Source organism: Ranitomeya variabilis, chromosome 3 (genome assembly GCF_051348905.1).
Source record: "Ranitomeya variabilis isolate aRanVar5 chromosome 3, aRanVar5.hap1, whole genome shotgun sequence".
In the NCBI taxonomy this organism is placed as follows: Eukaryota; Metazoa; Chordata; class Amphibia; order Anura; family Dendrobatidae; genus Ranitomeya; species Ranitomeya variabilis.
The window spans coordinates 160,729,573-160,742,892 of record NC_135234.1 but is presented as its reverse complement, the minus strand read 5'-3'; the positions used below and the strand labels follow the sequence as shown (position 1 = coordinate 160,742,892).

Here is a 13,320-nt window from a genome sequence, read left to right as displayed (position 1 = left end):
TCAGCTGGGCGTGAGCCGTAATTTAATAAAGAGTTATGGAGCTATGGACTTATCGTACCTCCTAGCTGTATACATTTTCAAGATCTTGGGAACAGGCCTATTGCCCACTGGTTTCCCTACCCAATCTAGCACCAAGGGGTAGGTAGATTAGTAGAACAGCTAGTAGAAGCCAGGTAGCAAAGATGTGCTTGGTTTCCAAGTGTAATGGAGGCCCAGTTGGATCCGAAAATCACCAACCTATGACCTTTCATAGAGAAGTTATGATCCATCATAGGTTTTGGAGTTTCAGCTGCCAGAGCAAGTGAGAGGGAAACTAGGACCATCCGGGGGGGGGGGGGGGGCAGAACAAAGAATGACTGACCAAGGGGTTAAAAGCACATGTGTCGATGTGGAAACTCGTTCTCTGCCAAGGGATGCCACACCGTGCAGCGTGTTGGAATAAACCGGAAATAGCTGGCTCCCACACCTCCCATGTCATTGCCAGCATCCAACAACCGAACATCAAGCCAATAACTGACTTTTGTATAACAGGCTTATAATTTTGTACTAAGACCTGTTTTTCCATAGCTTACCATTATATATGTATGACCATTATGCATATAGTGTATTGTCTAGTGTGCCCTTAAGGCAATAAAATATATAATTTAACCTTGAGCTGCTCTTTTATCTCGATCCACGAATCCATACATCCATGTTCTCGGTTTAAACGTTCCATGCTACTGAGGCTGATTTGTGGCCGATATAATCCCATTAAAGGTTTGGGCTTATATCTAACAAGGAATTGGTGGCTGTCCTACCGGGTTGACCTGGCACTGCTTCATGGGTGCTAGTGAAAGGGGCCTCTTAGCCTATTAGGATTGTGAGTGAGTGTGGTGCCATGTCAGTGACTGCGTGGGCCACACACTCCCACTCCCTGTGTCTCCCTGGGCCTGCGTGGATAGGCGTGTCTGTGTAAAACTGTTCCAAGCTGCCCTTACTTGTCCCCCGAGGGTGCGGAACGTTTTTGCAAATGAGGAGACCATACCGAGTGATCTCGCCAACATAATAGTGACATTGGGTAGGGTGGTACGGTGCTGGTTCCTCACTAACAGTCTTTCAGGTTTCAGAGTTTCTTTAGATCTATTAGATTATGCCAAGAAACAAAATCCAGCTCACAACCTGAACTTGCGGATATTGTGCTTTAAGTCAAATAAGAAATTTATTTCTAGCTCAGTAATTCTTCTCATTCATTCATTTTTCTGCTGCCAGAGAAGGTATTTTAAAGAGGGAGATAATAAGGAAGACAAAATAAGAAGACAGTTTATTTCACCACTCCGGTACAGTCTCTCAGTGTGATTAATAGCTTAACACAGAGAGGAGGACAGCAGATATAATTTCAGTTAGATTACAGATAAGGTAAATGGGCATATACTGCCTTCTTGGTGCACATAAAAAAGGAATTTAAAGTATTCATCAGGCAGGTGAAAAGCAGGTCTATGTGATTCAGATATTAGAAGGCATCCTTCAATAATATAAACAATATAAAGAAATAAAAGGCTAAATGGCATAGGTTATTAATTGCTGTGTAAATAACAATATACATTAAATATGAAATACATTGGAAGAAAACTATAAGGTTTCCCCTTGTACCAGAATGGACAGCTACATGTTAGCTCCCTTCGTACATCCTGGTGATTGTGGTACTGGAAAAACAAGTACTTGTGAGACCTGTGGTCCGTGTCCATGTGCCAGCTGTGTTTATGTGTGTGACATCCGTGTGTCTGTGTGCTCTCCGTGTACTGTCAGTGTGACACATATGGAATGAAATGCAGCATGGAAATTAATGCGTGTTATGTATTAAAGATGTTTAAAGATAGTGATGAGGACCTAGATAGATAGATAGAAATATGTCAGTGTGTTATATAATCAGTGCTTTGTATGTTTTTTTGTACTTGTTTTTTATTTTTAAATAAATTTTTAAAAAATGGCGTGTGCTCCTGCATAATTTTCATAACTAGCATAGTGAAAGCAGACTGCTGATATGAATAATCTGGGAAAGGGGCTATTAGCCTTAAATGTTCCAAGGCTATTAATAATAGCTCACAGCAGCTGTTCGTTTAGTCTTTACTGGTTAGTTATTAGATTAATTAGGTCCAACCTGAAAAAAAACCCAATTGGGTATCAGATTAATAAAAGCAGACAAATACATAAAACATATATGGTTTCATGAACAAGAAAGGGTAACACAAGTGATCAGGAGATCACAGCTTCTAGTCTCCTAAGGAGACTATTGAAGCAAGTAAAAAGTAGAAAAAAAAGTTTTAAAAAAAAGTAAAAGTTCAAATCACCCCGTTTCAAAATAAGACAAAAAATATAAAACATACACAAATTTGGTATTGCCACATTCAGAAACGCACAAGCTATCAAAATATAAAAATAATGAATCCAATCAGTAATTGTTGTAAAGAGAAAAAAATAAAAATACAAGAATTACGGTTTTTTTGGTCGCTGCAACATTACAATAAAATGCAATAACGGGCGATCAAAACATCGTATCTATCCCAAAATAGTATCAATAAAAGGGCTCATTTCCACATGCGAGAAACACGTCCGAGTCTCGCATGTGGGAACCAAGCTTTGGCGCCGGCACTCCAGAGCAGAGCGTGCGGCCGCATAGGAACACATGGAGCCACACGCTCCGCTCCAAAGTGCCGGCGCCACAGCTTGGTTTCCACATGCGAGACTCGGACGTGTTTCTCGCATGTGGAAATGAGCCCAAAATGTTAGCTCGGTGCGCAAAATAAAACCCTCACCCAACCTGACATCCCGAAAAATAGAGACGCTACGGGTCTTGGAAAAGGGTGTCATTTTTTTTTTTTTTTACAAACTTTGGATTTTTTTCACTACTTAAATAAAAAATAACCTATACATGTTTTATATCTGTGAACTCGTAATGACCTGGAGAATCATAATTGCATGTAAGTTTTAGCATTTAGTCAACATGGTTAAAAAAAAAACACAATTGTGAAATTGCACTTTTTTTGCAATTTCATTGCACTTAGAGTTTTTTTCCCCATTTTCCAAAACATGATATGGTAAATGAAATGGTGTCGTTCAAAAGAAAAACTTGTCAAAAGACAAGACAAAAAACAAGCCCTCATAAGACCATATTGATGGAAAAATAACAAAGTTATGGTTCTGGGAAGAAGGGGAGCAAAAAATGCAAAAACGGAAATACCCCTGGTCCTTAAGGGGTTAAATACAATAAAAAGTTTAAAAAAAAATTGAAAAAAAATAAAACATACAAAAGTTCAATCCACCCCCCTTTTGACCCATTAAGAAAAACATTTAAAAAAAAATATATATATACCGTATATATATATATATATATATATATATATATATATAAACATATTTGGCATCACTGCGTTCGTAAAAATCCAATCTATCAAAATATAAAGTAAATTGATCCGATCAGTAAACGGCGTAATGAGAAATAAAAATCAAAATGCCTAAATTGCTTATTTTTGGCAACAGCAAAAAATAAGTCCTCACACAGCGCTAAAAAGCAAAACAGCTTTTTTTCCAAATTTTTCTTGCAATTCCAACCCACTTGGAAGTTGTTTTTCTTCACATTTTCCACTACAATGTGTGTCATTCAAAAGTACATCTCATCCGGGGGTTGGGTTTGCACGGGAACAGGAGCAGACCTATCTTAGGGCTGTCCCACACGTCCAGATAATTCCGGTACCGGAATAAATCGGTACCGGAGTTATCCGTGTCCGTGTGCCTGGGAACTCATGGAGGCCATACGTGCGGCACACGTGTGCCGCCCGTATGGCGAGTGGGTACCACACGGAGCGTGTGGTACCCACTCTGCATCATGCTGAAGCCGCGATTCATATGTTCCCTGCAGCAGCATTTGCTGCAGAGAAAATATGAATAATAGTGTTTAAAATAAAGATCTATGTGTCCGCCGCCCTCCCACCCCCTGTGCGCCCCCCCGCTGGTCAGAAAATACTTACCCGGGTCCCCCGTCGGCTGTCGCTCCTTCCTGGTCTGGCCACGGCTTCTAGTGTATGCGGTCACGTGGGCCCGATCATTTACAGTCATGAATATGTGGCTCCACCTCCCATAGGGGCGGAGCCGACTATTCATGATTGTAAATGATCGGCCCCACGTGACCGCATACAGTAAGCCGCGGCCAGACCAGGAAGGAGTGACAGCCGACGGGGGACCCGGGTAAGTATTTTCTGACCAGCGGGGGGGCGCACAGGGGGTGGGAGGGCGGCGGACACATAGATCTTTATTTTAAACACTATTATTCATATTTTCTCTGCAGCAAACGCTGCTGCAGGGAACATATGAATCGCGGCTTCAGCACCATGTGGGGGGGACAGCGCTTACTGTAGCGCTGTCTCCTGCACGCACACGGACCCCAGACGGAGAATGTCCGTGTGAGGTCCGTGTTTTACACGGACCCATTGACTCTATTGGGTCCGTGTAATACGTGCGCTCCCACGAACACTGACATGTCTCCGTGTTTGGCACACGGAGACACGGTCCGCAAAAAATCAATGACATCTGAACAGATGCATTGATTTTTATGGGTCTACGTGTGTCAGTGTCTCCGGTACGTGAGGAAACTGTCACCTCACGTACCGGAGCCACTGACGTGTGAAACCGGCCTTACAGGAGCTCCTCCAATTTCCCAGATTCAAGTTGCCAAAAGCTTACAAAAGTGGAAATTTTTGGACCCAAAGCATTTATAAGCATGCCTGGTACCAGTTATAAGAAGAGGGGACCCAATTATGTGGAGAGAAATCCTTCTCTAGGACAAGAAAGCAGACGTGGCTCTGGAGGAGCTTTTCCCTCGCCTGGAGATAAACATGGTGGACCTGCAGCCTGGAAGCCGACCCCCTGCCGGGCCCTGGCTAAGCCGAGGACTTCTGGCATACAGTGGACCCACGGGACACAGACCGGGCTGAAAGCTCCTCTCCCAGTGACACTCTCACTGACAAGCGGCAGCAGAAAGAAGAAGCAAGGAGCCGCGGTGGACCCAGGCGCCTGGAGGAAGCACGCAGCAGCTGAGAATGATTCAGAGACTCCTCCACAGCAGGCGCCCGGCAAAATGCAGCCAGCCAGCCAAAGCCAGGGAAGCAGCTTGAATCACAGGGCACAGGAGTTTGTGCCGGAGAACTGGGCAGCCGCAGGACCCCGGACTGTGATCGCAGCACAGACCGCAGGACAGAGGACACAGAAAAGAGAGCCGCCGCCTGCAGAGGAAGTGGTCTCAGGAACGTGCCGGGGGAGCTCCAGCATGGAAGAAAACACCATGCTAGGTGCAGCAGACAGGAGACTGTGCTCTGGACAGGACACAGGAGGGGGCCAATGGTACTCAGCGCCGGTAAGCATACCGCAGCACAGTATCACACTACTCACAAAAGCATCCCCATATAAACATATTTTGGGGGATTTAAGGGGGAACACCTGCGCTGATGGGAAACATGATCTTCCTAACTCACAGTCAGACGGCCATAATAGTGATGATGCTAGCTCTTCCTGCCATATCACCAAAGGCACACAGAGTGAGAGGCTTAAAGGGACACCACTAAGAGAGGTCTCTGAGAGTCCTGAGATTTTGATGAACACTCCTGGGATTAATTCAGAGTTTAATAGGGCTCTGGGCACATCCTTTGAAAGATTTGATGCTTCTTTAAGGGCTCATGGGAACGGAGGTGATGAGGACGTATTGATAGATCCATTTGACAGCCTTTCAGGATCCTTGGGAAGCCTGGAGGGATCACATTCAAGGGAACTTTTTGAGAACATTGACACCTCTGACATTTCTGACTATGATTCAAATGACCCCTGAAAGCTCCTCATTAAACGAAGTTCCATGTGATAAATTTAAACCTGTTGAAAACCACAATTCTAAAAGACCTTCCCCTAATTTACTACTACTGGAAGAGATTCCCGCATCTGATGATCACCCGACAGAGGGCTTCATGGTGTCTCTTCTTAAATCATTTCTAATCACAACGAATCTTTGCGGTAAAAGAGTCAATTTTGAATCTAAACAAATTAACAACTCAAAAACATCCGAAGCTTTCATAAAAAACTTTTTAAAGAGATATTAGTTTCGGTAACTACTGACACTGAGTTAAATCCTTCTACCTTATCCGTTGGCTCTTCGCTTGTTCCAGAATCATCTGCATCTAACAACAAAAATGAAAAGAACGAGCACAGCGTTTCTCAAACCATACCCAAGACCTTAAAATCACTGAAGGAGATTCAAAAAAATATGGATCTCTTCAAAACCAACTTAGCCAATTTTGAAGATTTTAGAAGGAAGAATAACATTAAGATCAGGGGTATACCAGAGACGATCCAGCCTTCCCAGTTGGAAGGTTACGTCTCCTCAATGATCTCCTACTTGTTTCCTAATACTAATGAAAGTCTTCTGATCGAAAAAGCCGTTAGAATACGTAGACCGCCCTCACTTCCAAAGAATCTGTCATGTGACGTTATTGTTTCGTTTTACCCAAATTGGGTGAGGAACGCGCTTCTTGGTATGTCGAAGGATCCGAGATTTCTCTCATCCCCATACAAACACTTGGTTTTTTATAAGGACTTGTCAAAAGTCACTCTCCAAAATAGGAAAGCCTTCTCGCATATTACACGTGAACTACTACGAGCCAGGTTTTCTTACATCTGGAATAGATCGTCAACCCTCCAGGTGAAACTCCCGTCGGGATTATTTCATGTTTCCTCTCCGGACGAGGGCATTGAATTTTTCAAATGTGCTGGAATTAAACCATCTGGGGCCTTCTTTGGTCCACCCTCCATAGCGAAGATGGGTATTTGCCCTGGATGAACAATCTACGTGTGCAATTTACGATTAGTTATCTGAGTAACTGTAATATCTCTTTTCCACTTTAAAAGCTTATTTTTTTTATTTTTTTTATCGAACCGAACATTCCCTCCACATAGTCTTAGGGTTGCAAGGGGGCATCCCTGACATGGCAGGCTTTATACTACACATTATTATTATTTACTCTACCTTCAGCTCACAGATTTTTCACTACTCGAGCATATTAACATTACTACTACGCTTATTTTTTTTTAAGCAATGTTGTACTCTGTTAACATTCCATACTGATTTAGTACTTTGAAAGGTTGCTTTACTTTTAGGCGCCAATATGAAGCAACGGCTACTTTAGGTAAATTTATGATACTGTATGTTGGTTTGTACATATGCCTGTCTTTCTTTTTCCCTCATTCCCCATAATACTTGGGGATTTCTTTCTTCTCCCTGTCCCTATCTTTTCCCTACCCGTTTATCCATGCCCTTTATATAATGAAAAATTAATACAAATTATTGAAAAAAAAAAAAGTACATCTCATCCCGCAAAAAACAAGAGTTTCTACGTCTATATTGATGGAAAAATAAAAAAAGGAATGGCTCTTGGAAGAAGGGGAGGAAAAATTAAAATGCAAAAAAACTGAAAATTGTCATGAAGAGGTTAAACAATAGGTGCATTAATGGTGCTGAAATTCTGCAGTGTAAAAAATGCACCAAATCTTATTTTGGGAACATACAGGTGCATCTCACAAAATTAGAATATCATCAAAAAGTTAATTTATTTCAGTTCTTCAATACAAAAAGTGAAACTCATATATTATATAGTCATTACAAACCGAGTGATCTATTTCAAGTGTTTATCTCTGGTAATGTTGATGATTATGGCTTACAGCCAATGAAAACCCAAAAGTCATTATCTCAGTAAATTGAAATACTTTATAACACCAGCTTGAAAAAATTATTTTAAAATCCGAAATGTTGAATTATGGGGTATTGTAAAGAGGAAGATGAGAGACACCAGACCCAACAATGCAGATGAGCTGAAGGCTGCTATCAAAGCAATCTGGTCTTCCATAACGCCTCAGCAGTGCCACAGACTGATGGCATCCATGCCATGCCGCATTGATGCAGCAATTGATGCAAAAGGAGCCCTGACCAAGTATTGACTGCATTCACTGAACATACATTTCAGTAGGCCAACATTTCGGATGTTAAAATCATTTTTTCAAGCTGATGTATTCTAATTTACTGAGATAATTACATTTGGGTTTTCATTGACTATAAGCTATAATCATCAACAATAACAGAAATAAACACTAGAAATAGATCACTCTGTAATGAGACTATCTAATATATGAGTTTCACTTTTTGTACTGAAGAACTGAAATAACAAAATAACACCTCTTGTGCCACACTTCATATATGCAGACACAAGAGCCCCAGTGGTGACTTCATCCTTCAGTATCTCTTCACAAGTCCCAATTAATTACAAGAAAGGTTTGACCAAGTCCCAGCAAGGGTCGAAACCTAACCTTCAGTGTCTCATCTTTCTGTGGTGTTGTCCTACACATGTAATAAATACCTACAATTACTTTGCAAATTATAACATTGCCTGAGTGTGGCTGTTTTTCTTTAAGTTAGTACTTTGGGCCCACCCAAGTGCAGCCTGCACCTTCCTTGAGCAGAGGGCGCCTCTTTTCTCATGTGTACCCATGTAAATTACAAATGTAAGAAATAGGAAGAATACTAATATTACTAATACTAAATATTAATGCTTTTTAATATATACTTACATGAACACGTGGGCTCTGTTCCGGACCATTCAGAATTGAACTGGCACACACGAGCGGGGCTTCCTTGCAATTCATAACCGCCCATGCAAAAATAGTCACAGGTTGCACCATAGTTCTCTTTAGCTCCTGAACACTTGACGTATCCATTCTCAGGAGCATTCAGCTTAGCACAGCGCCTTACTTAGTAAAAAGACAGAGAAGAAGCAAATAGTTTATTAGGTAGTTCGTATTACCAAGGTATTGTGGTGTAGTTGGATAAAGACATATTCTGGAATTGATTGGCGAACACACTGGATTACCTTTTTCATACATGACTTTTCCTTAAATGTGACAAACTTAGCAAATATAATTTATTAATATGGTTTTACTTTGGTACCATTTTTATATTTTAATTGAGAATGTGAAATATTCCTTGTTTATGCACGGTTTTAATGTGGGTTCTCAGACCCAAGACAACCAGTGATTTGTATGGAACCACAATATAACATTAGCAGTAGTATGGTGGCACATACACTGTAATATACACTCACCGGCCACTTTATTAGGTACACCATGCTAGTAACGGGTTGGACCCCTTTTGCCTTCAGAACTGCCTCAATTCTTCGTGGCATAGATTCAACAAGGTGCTGGAAGCATTCCTCAGAGATTTTGGTCCATATTGACATGATGGCATCACACAGTTGCCGCAGATTTGTCGGCTGCACATCCCAAAGATGCTCCATACAAGGCAGGATGGATCCATGCTTTCATGTTGTTTACGCCAAATTCTGACCCTACCATCCGAATGTCGCAGCAGAAATCGAGACTCATCAGACCAAGCAACGTTTTTCCAATCTTCTACTGTCCAATTTCGATGAGCTTGTGCAAATTGTAGCCTCAGTTTCCTGTTCTTAGCTGAAAGGAGTGGTACCCGGTGTGGTCTTCTGCTGCTGTAGCCCATCTGCCTCAAAGTTCGACGCACTGTGCGTTCAGAGATGCTCTTAGGCCTACCTTGGTAGTAACGGGTGGCGATTTGAGTCACTGTTGCCTTTCTATCAGCTCGAACCAGTCTGCCCATTCTCCTCTGACCTCTGGCATCAACAAGGCATTTCCGCCCACAGAACTGCCGCTCACTGGATTTTTTTTCTTTTTCGGGCCATTCTCTGTAAACCCTAGAGATGGTTGTGCGTGAAAATCCCAGTAGATCAGCAGTTTCTGAAATACTCAGACCAGCCCTTCTGGCACCAACAACCATGCCACGTTCAAAGGCACTCAAATCACCTTTCTTCCCCATACTGATGCTCGGTTTGAACTGCAGGAGATTGTCTTGACCATGTCTACATGCCTAAATGCACTGAGTTGCCGCCATGTGATTGGCTGATTAGAAATTAAGTGTTAACAAGAAGTTGGACAGGTGTACCTAATAAAGTGGCCAGTGAGTGTAAAGCTGTATGAATATTAGGTGTAGCCGTACAAATTCTGTACAGATATCTCCACCACATGCATAAAGTCATAACAGAAAAACAACAATCGTACGTTCTCAACAATAATTCCCATAAATTGACCCACAAAGAGCTTCTTATTTGAATTTCTAATAGTTCTTTCTAAAAATCCATGATCTAGTGCAATCATTGTTATACATACCTCTGACTTTCACAGTAAATTTACATGATGCCTTGTTCTCAGCTCTATCGTATACAGTGTATTGGATTTTATGATCTCCCTCTGGGAAGTCAGATCCGGATGGAAGTCCTTTTAATATGACACTACAAAAAACTTTGATGTGATTAACTTATCCATCATACTCAACATTACTGCATTGGTGAAATGTATTTCTACTCACAAAATATGACAAAGGCTCTTACCTGACTCAAAGATAATTTGTCAGATATAATTAATATATAATAAAAATTCAATTTTAGTAGAATAAAATATGAATTAATAGACTGGTCTTAGCTAATAGAAGGTGACATCAACATAGCACTTTTGCTTCCCACTTACTTGTCTGAGAAAGGACTAGAGTATACCCTAAACCTGGGTGAAAATGTCACGCCAGCACTAGAGATGATCGAATCTATCAAAATTCAAATTCATTAAGTTCCATTAATTTTTCAAACAAATTTGATTTGTAGTGAATTACAGTCTCTAATTGCCCTGAAAAAACATGTGTAAAACTCTCCGGTCTTTTAGGAATGTATCCAACCCCTTTCAAGCTCTTTAACACAAACATAGCATTAGTAATATCAAAGTGACTTCATAAAGGAAACTTATGGTAACCTCGTAGTAATTAACAGCTCATTTAATAACAAAGTGCACTGCCAGACTTTTTATGCTTTTCAAGTTAAAAATGGTCCAAAAATAATCCCTCTTTGTCTTTTGTGATTGGGCAGACTATTCTGTGTAGAAAAACAGAATTGAATAGAATAGAAATGGACATTGTTGCTATCAAAGGTAACATCATTCTGCTGTGACTATGAAGAGTGATGTGATATACAGTGGGTACTGAAAAAAAAAATTTCACTCTTTGTTTCATTGCAGCCATTTGGTAAATTCAAAAAAGTTCATTTTTTCCTCATTAATGTACACTCTGCACCCCATCTTGACAGAAAAAAAACAGAAGTGTAGAAATTTTGGCAAATTTAATATAAAAGAAAAAAACTGAAATATCACATGGTTATAAGTATTCAGACTCTTTGCTCAGACACTCATATTTAAGTCACATGCTGTCCATTAACTTGTGATCCTCCTTGAGATGGTTCTACTCCTTCATTGGAGGCCAGCTGTGTTTAATTAAACTGATAGGACTTGATTTGGAAAAGCACATACCTGTCTATATAAGGCTACGTTCACATTTGCGTTGTGCGCCGCAGCGTCGGCGATGCAACGCACAACACAAACAAAAACACAGCAAAACGCATGCATAACGCTGCGTTTTGCGACGCATGCGTCCTTTTTTTGGTTGATTTTGGACGCAGCAAAAATGCAACTTGCTGCGTCCTCTGCGCCCGGACGCGTGCGCCGCAGTGACGCATGCGTCGCAAAACGCAAGTGCAACGCATGTCCATGCGCCCCCATGTTAAATATAGGGGCGCATGACGCATGCAGCGACGCTGCGGCGCCCGAAGCTGCGGCGCAGACCGCAAATGTGAACGTAGACTAAGACCTCACAGCTCACAGTGCATGTCAGACAAAATGAGAATCATGAGGTCAAAGGAACTGGCCAAGGAGCTCAGAGACAGAATTGTGGCAAGGCACAGATCTGGTCAAGGATATAACAAAATTTCTGCAGTACTCAAGGTTAATCCTTAAATGGAAGAAGTTTGTGACCACCAGTAGTCTTCCTATACCTGGCCATCCAGCCAAACTAAGCAATCGTGGGAGAAGAGCCTTGGTGAGGGAGGTAAAGAAGAACCCCAAGATCACTGTGGCTGCGCTCCAGAGATGCATTAGGGAGATGGGAGAAAGTTCCACAAAGTCAACTATCACTCCACCAGTCAGACCTTTATGGTAGTGTGGGAAGGACCCAGACTAAGAGAAATAAGATTCTCTGGTCTGATGAGATGAAGATAGACCTTTTTGGTGATAATTCTAAGCAGTATGTGTGGAGAAAACCAGGCACTCCTCATCACCTACCCAATACAATCCCAACAGTGAAACATGGTGGTGGCAGCATCATGTTATGGGGGTGTTTTTCAGGTGCAGGGACAGGATGACTTTTTTGTCATTGGAGGAAACATGAATGCGGCCAAGTATAGAGATATCCTAGATGAAAACCTCTCCCAGAGTGCTCTGGACCTCAGACTTGGCCAAAGGTTCACCTTTCAACAAGATAATTACCCTACACACAGCTAAAATAACAAAGGAGAGGCTTCCGAACAACTCTGTGACCATTCTTGACTGGCCCAGCCAGAGCCCTGACCTAAAGCCAATAGAGCATGTCTGGAGAGACCTGAAAATGGCTGTCCACCAACATTCACCATCCAACGTGACGGAACTGGAGAGGATCTGCAAGGAAGAATGTCAGAGGATCCCCAAATCCAGGTGTGAAAAACTTGTTGCATCATTCCCAAGAAGACTCATGGCTGTACTAGTTCAAAGGGGTGCCTCTACTCAATACTAAGTTTTTTTCAGACAAAGTGGGGTGCAGAGTACATGGCTGCAATGAAACAAAGAGTGACAAATTTAAAGGGGTCTGAAAACTTTCTGTACCCACTGTATATTCCATAATGACCTCCCCTTTCCTCTTGCTAATACTCTTGCCAAAAGTAAACGATGCAAATTGTGACCTCTGTGAGGGGCAGCCAGGGCCGTAGTCGTGGCCCACATACAGTAGGTGTCTGCTTAAGCGCACCCTGACCGCCCGCATCACATATATACAGTCCCACTGACTCACTTGCCTGGTTTTCCAAATCCTCCCTGGCTTGCAGGAAAACTTCTTCATCTGATTTAGTAAATAAAAAGACAGAGTCCGGTTCCAACTTTAAACATAGAACTTTACTTGTTTTCATAAGCAGCATGTCCATTTTAGTGACAGCATCAACCTTAGGTTCCACACAGAATGTATCCTTCGCTTTCCCTGTGTTTTTCCCTGCGTTCTACAGGGTGTTCCCAGGATGTCCCGTCCCGCACGGTATCGCAGCGTCCTCCCTGTCCAGCTTAACTACCTTTAGGAGTTCCCTCGTCTGTTTTGCTTCAGACATAAGG

General features: G+C 41.9%; 1 protein-coding gene across 2 annotated transcripts in view; it reads right to left on the bottom strand.

The window, feature by feature from the left end:
• The window catches only part of SRPX (sushi repeat containing protein X-linked), a 149,119-nt gene that overhangs the window by 13,637 nt on the left and 122,162 nt on the right, over positions 1-13,320 (bottom strand). For both annotated transcript variants that reach the window (XM_077294776.1, XM_077294777.1), the window contains 2 exons: positions 10,261-10,382; positions 8,638-8,817 (listed from right to left, as the gene is read on the bottom strand). In XM_077294776.1, coding sequence (XP_077150891.1) covers positions 8,638-8,817; positions 10,261-10,382 — 302 coding nt within the window. The remainder of the gene's footprint in view (positions 1-8,637; positions 8,818-10,260; positions 10,383-13,320) is intronic.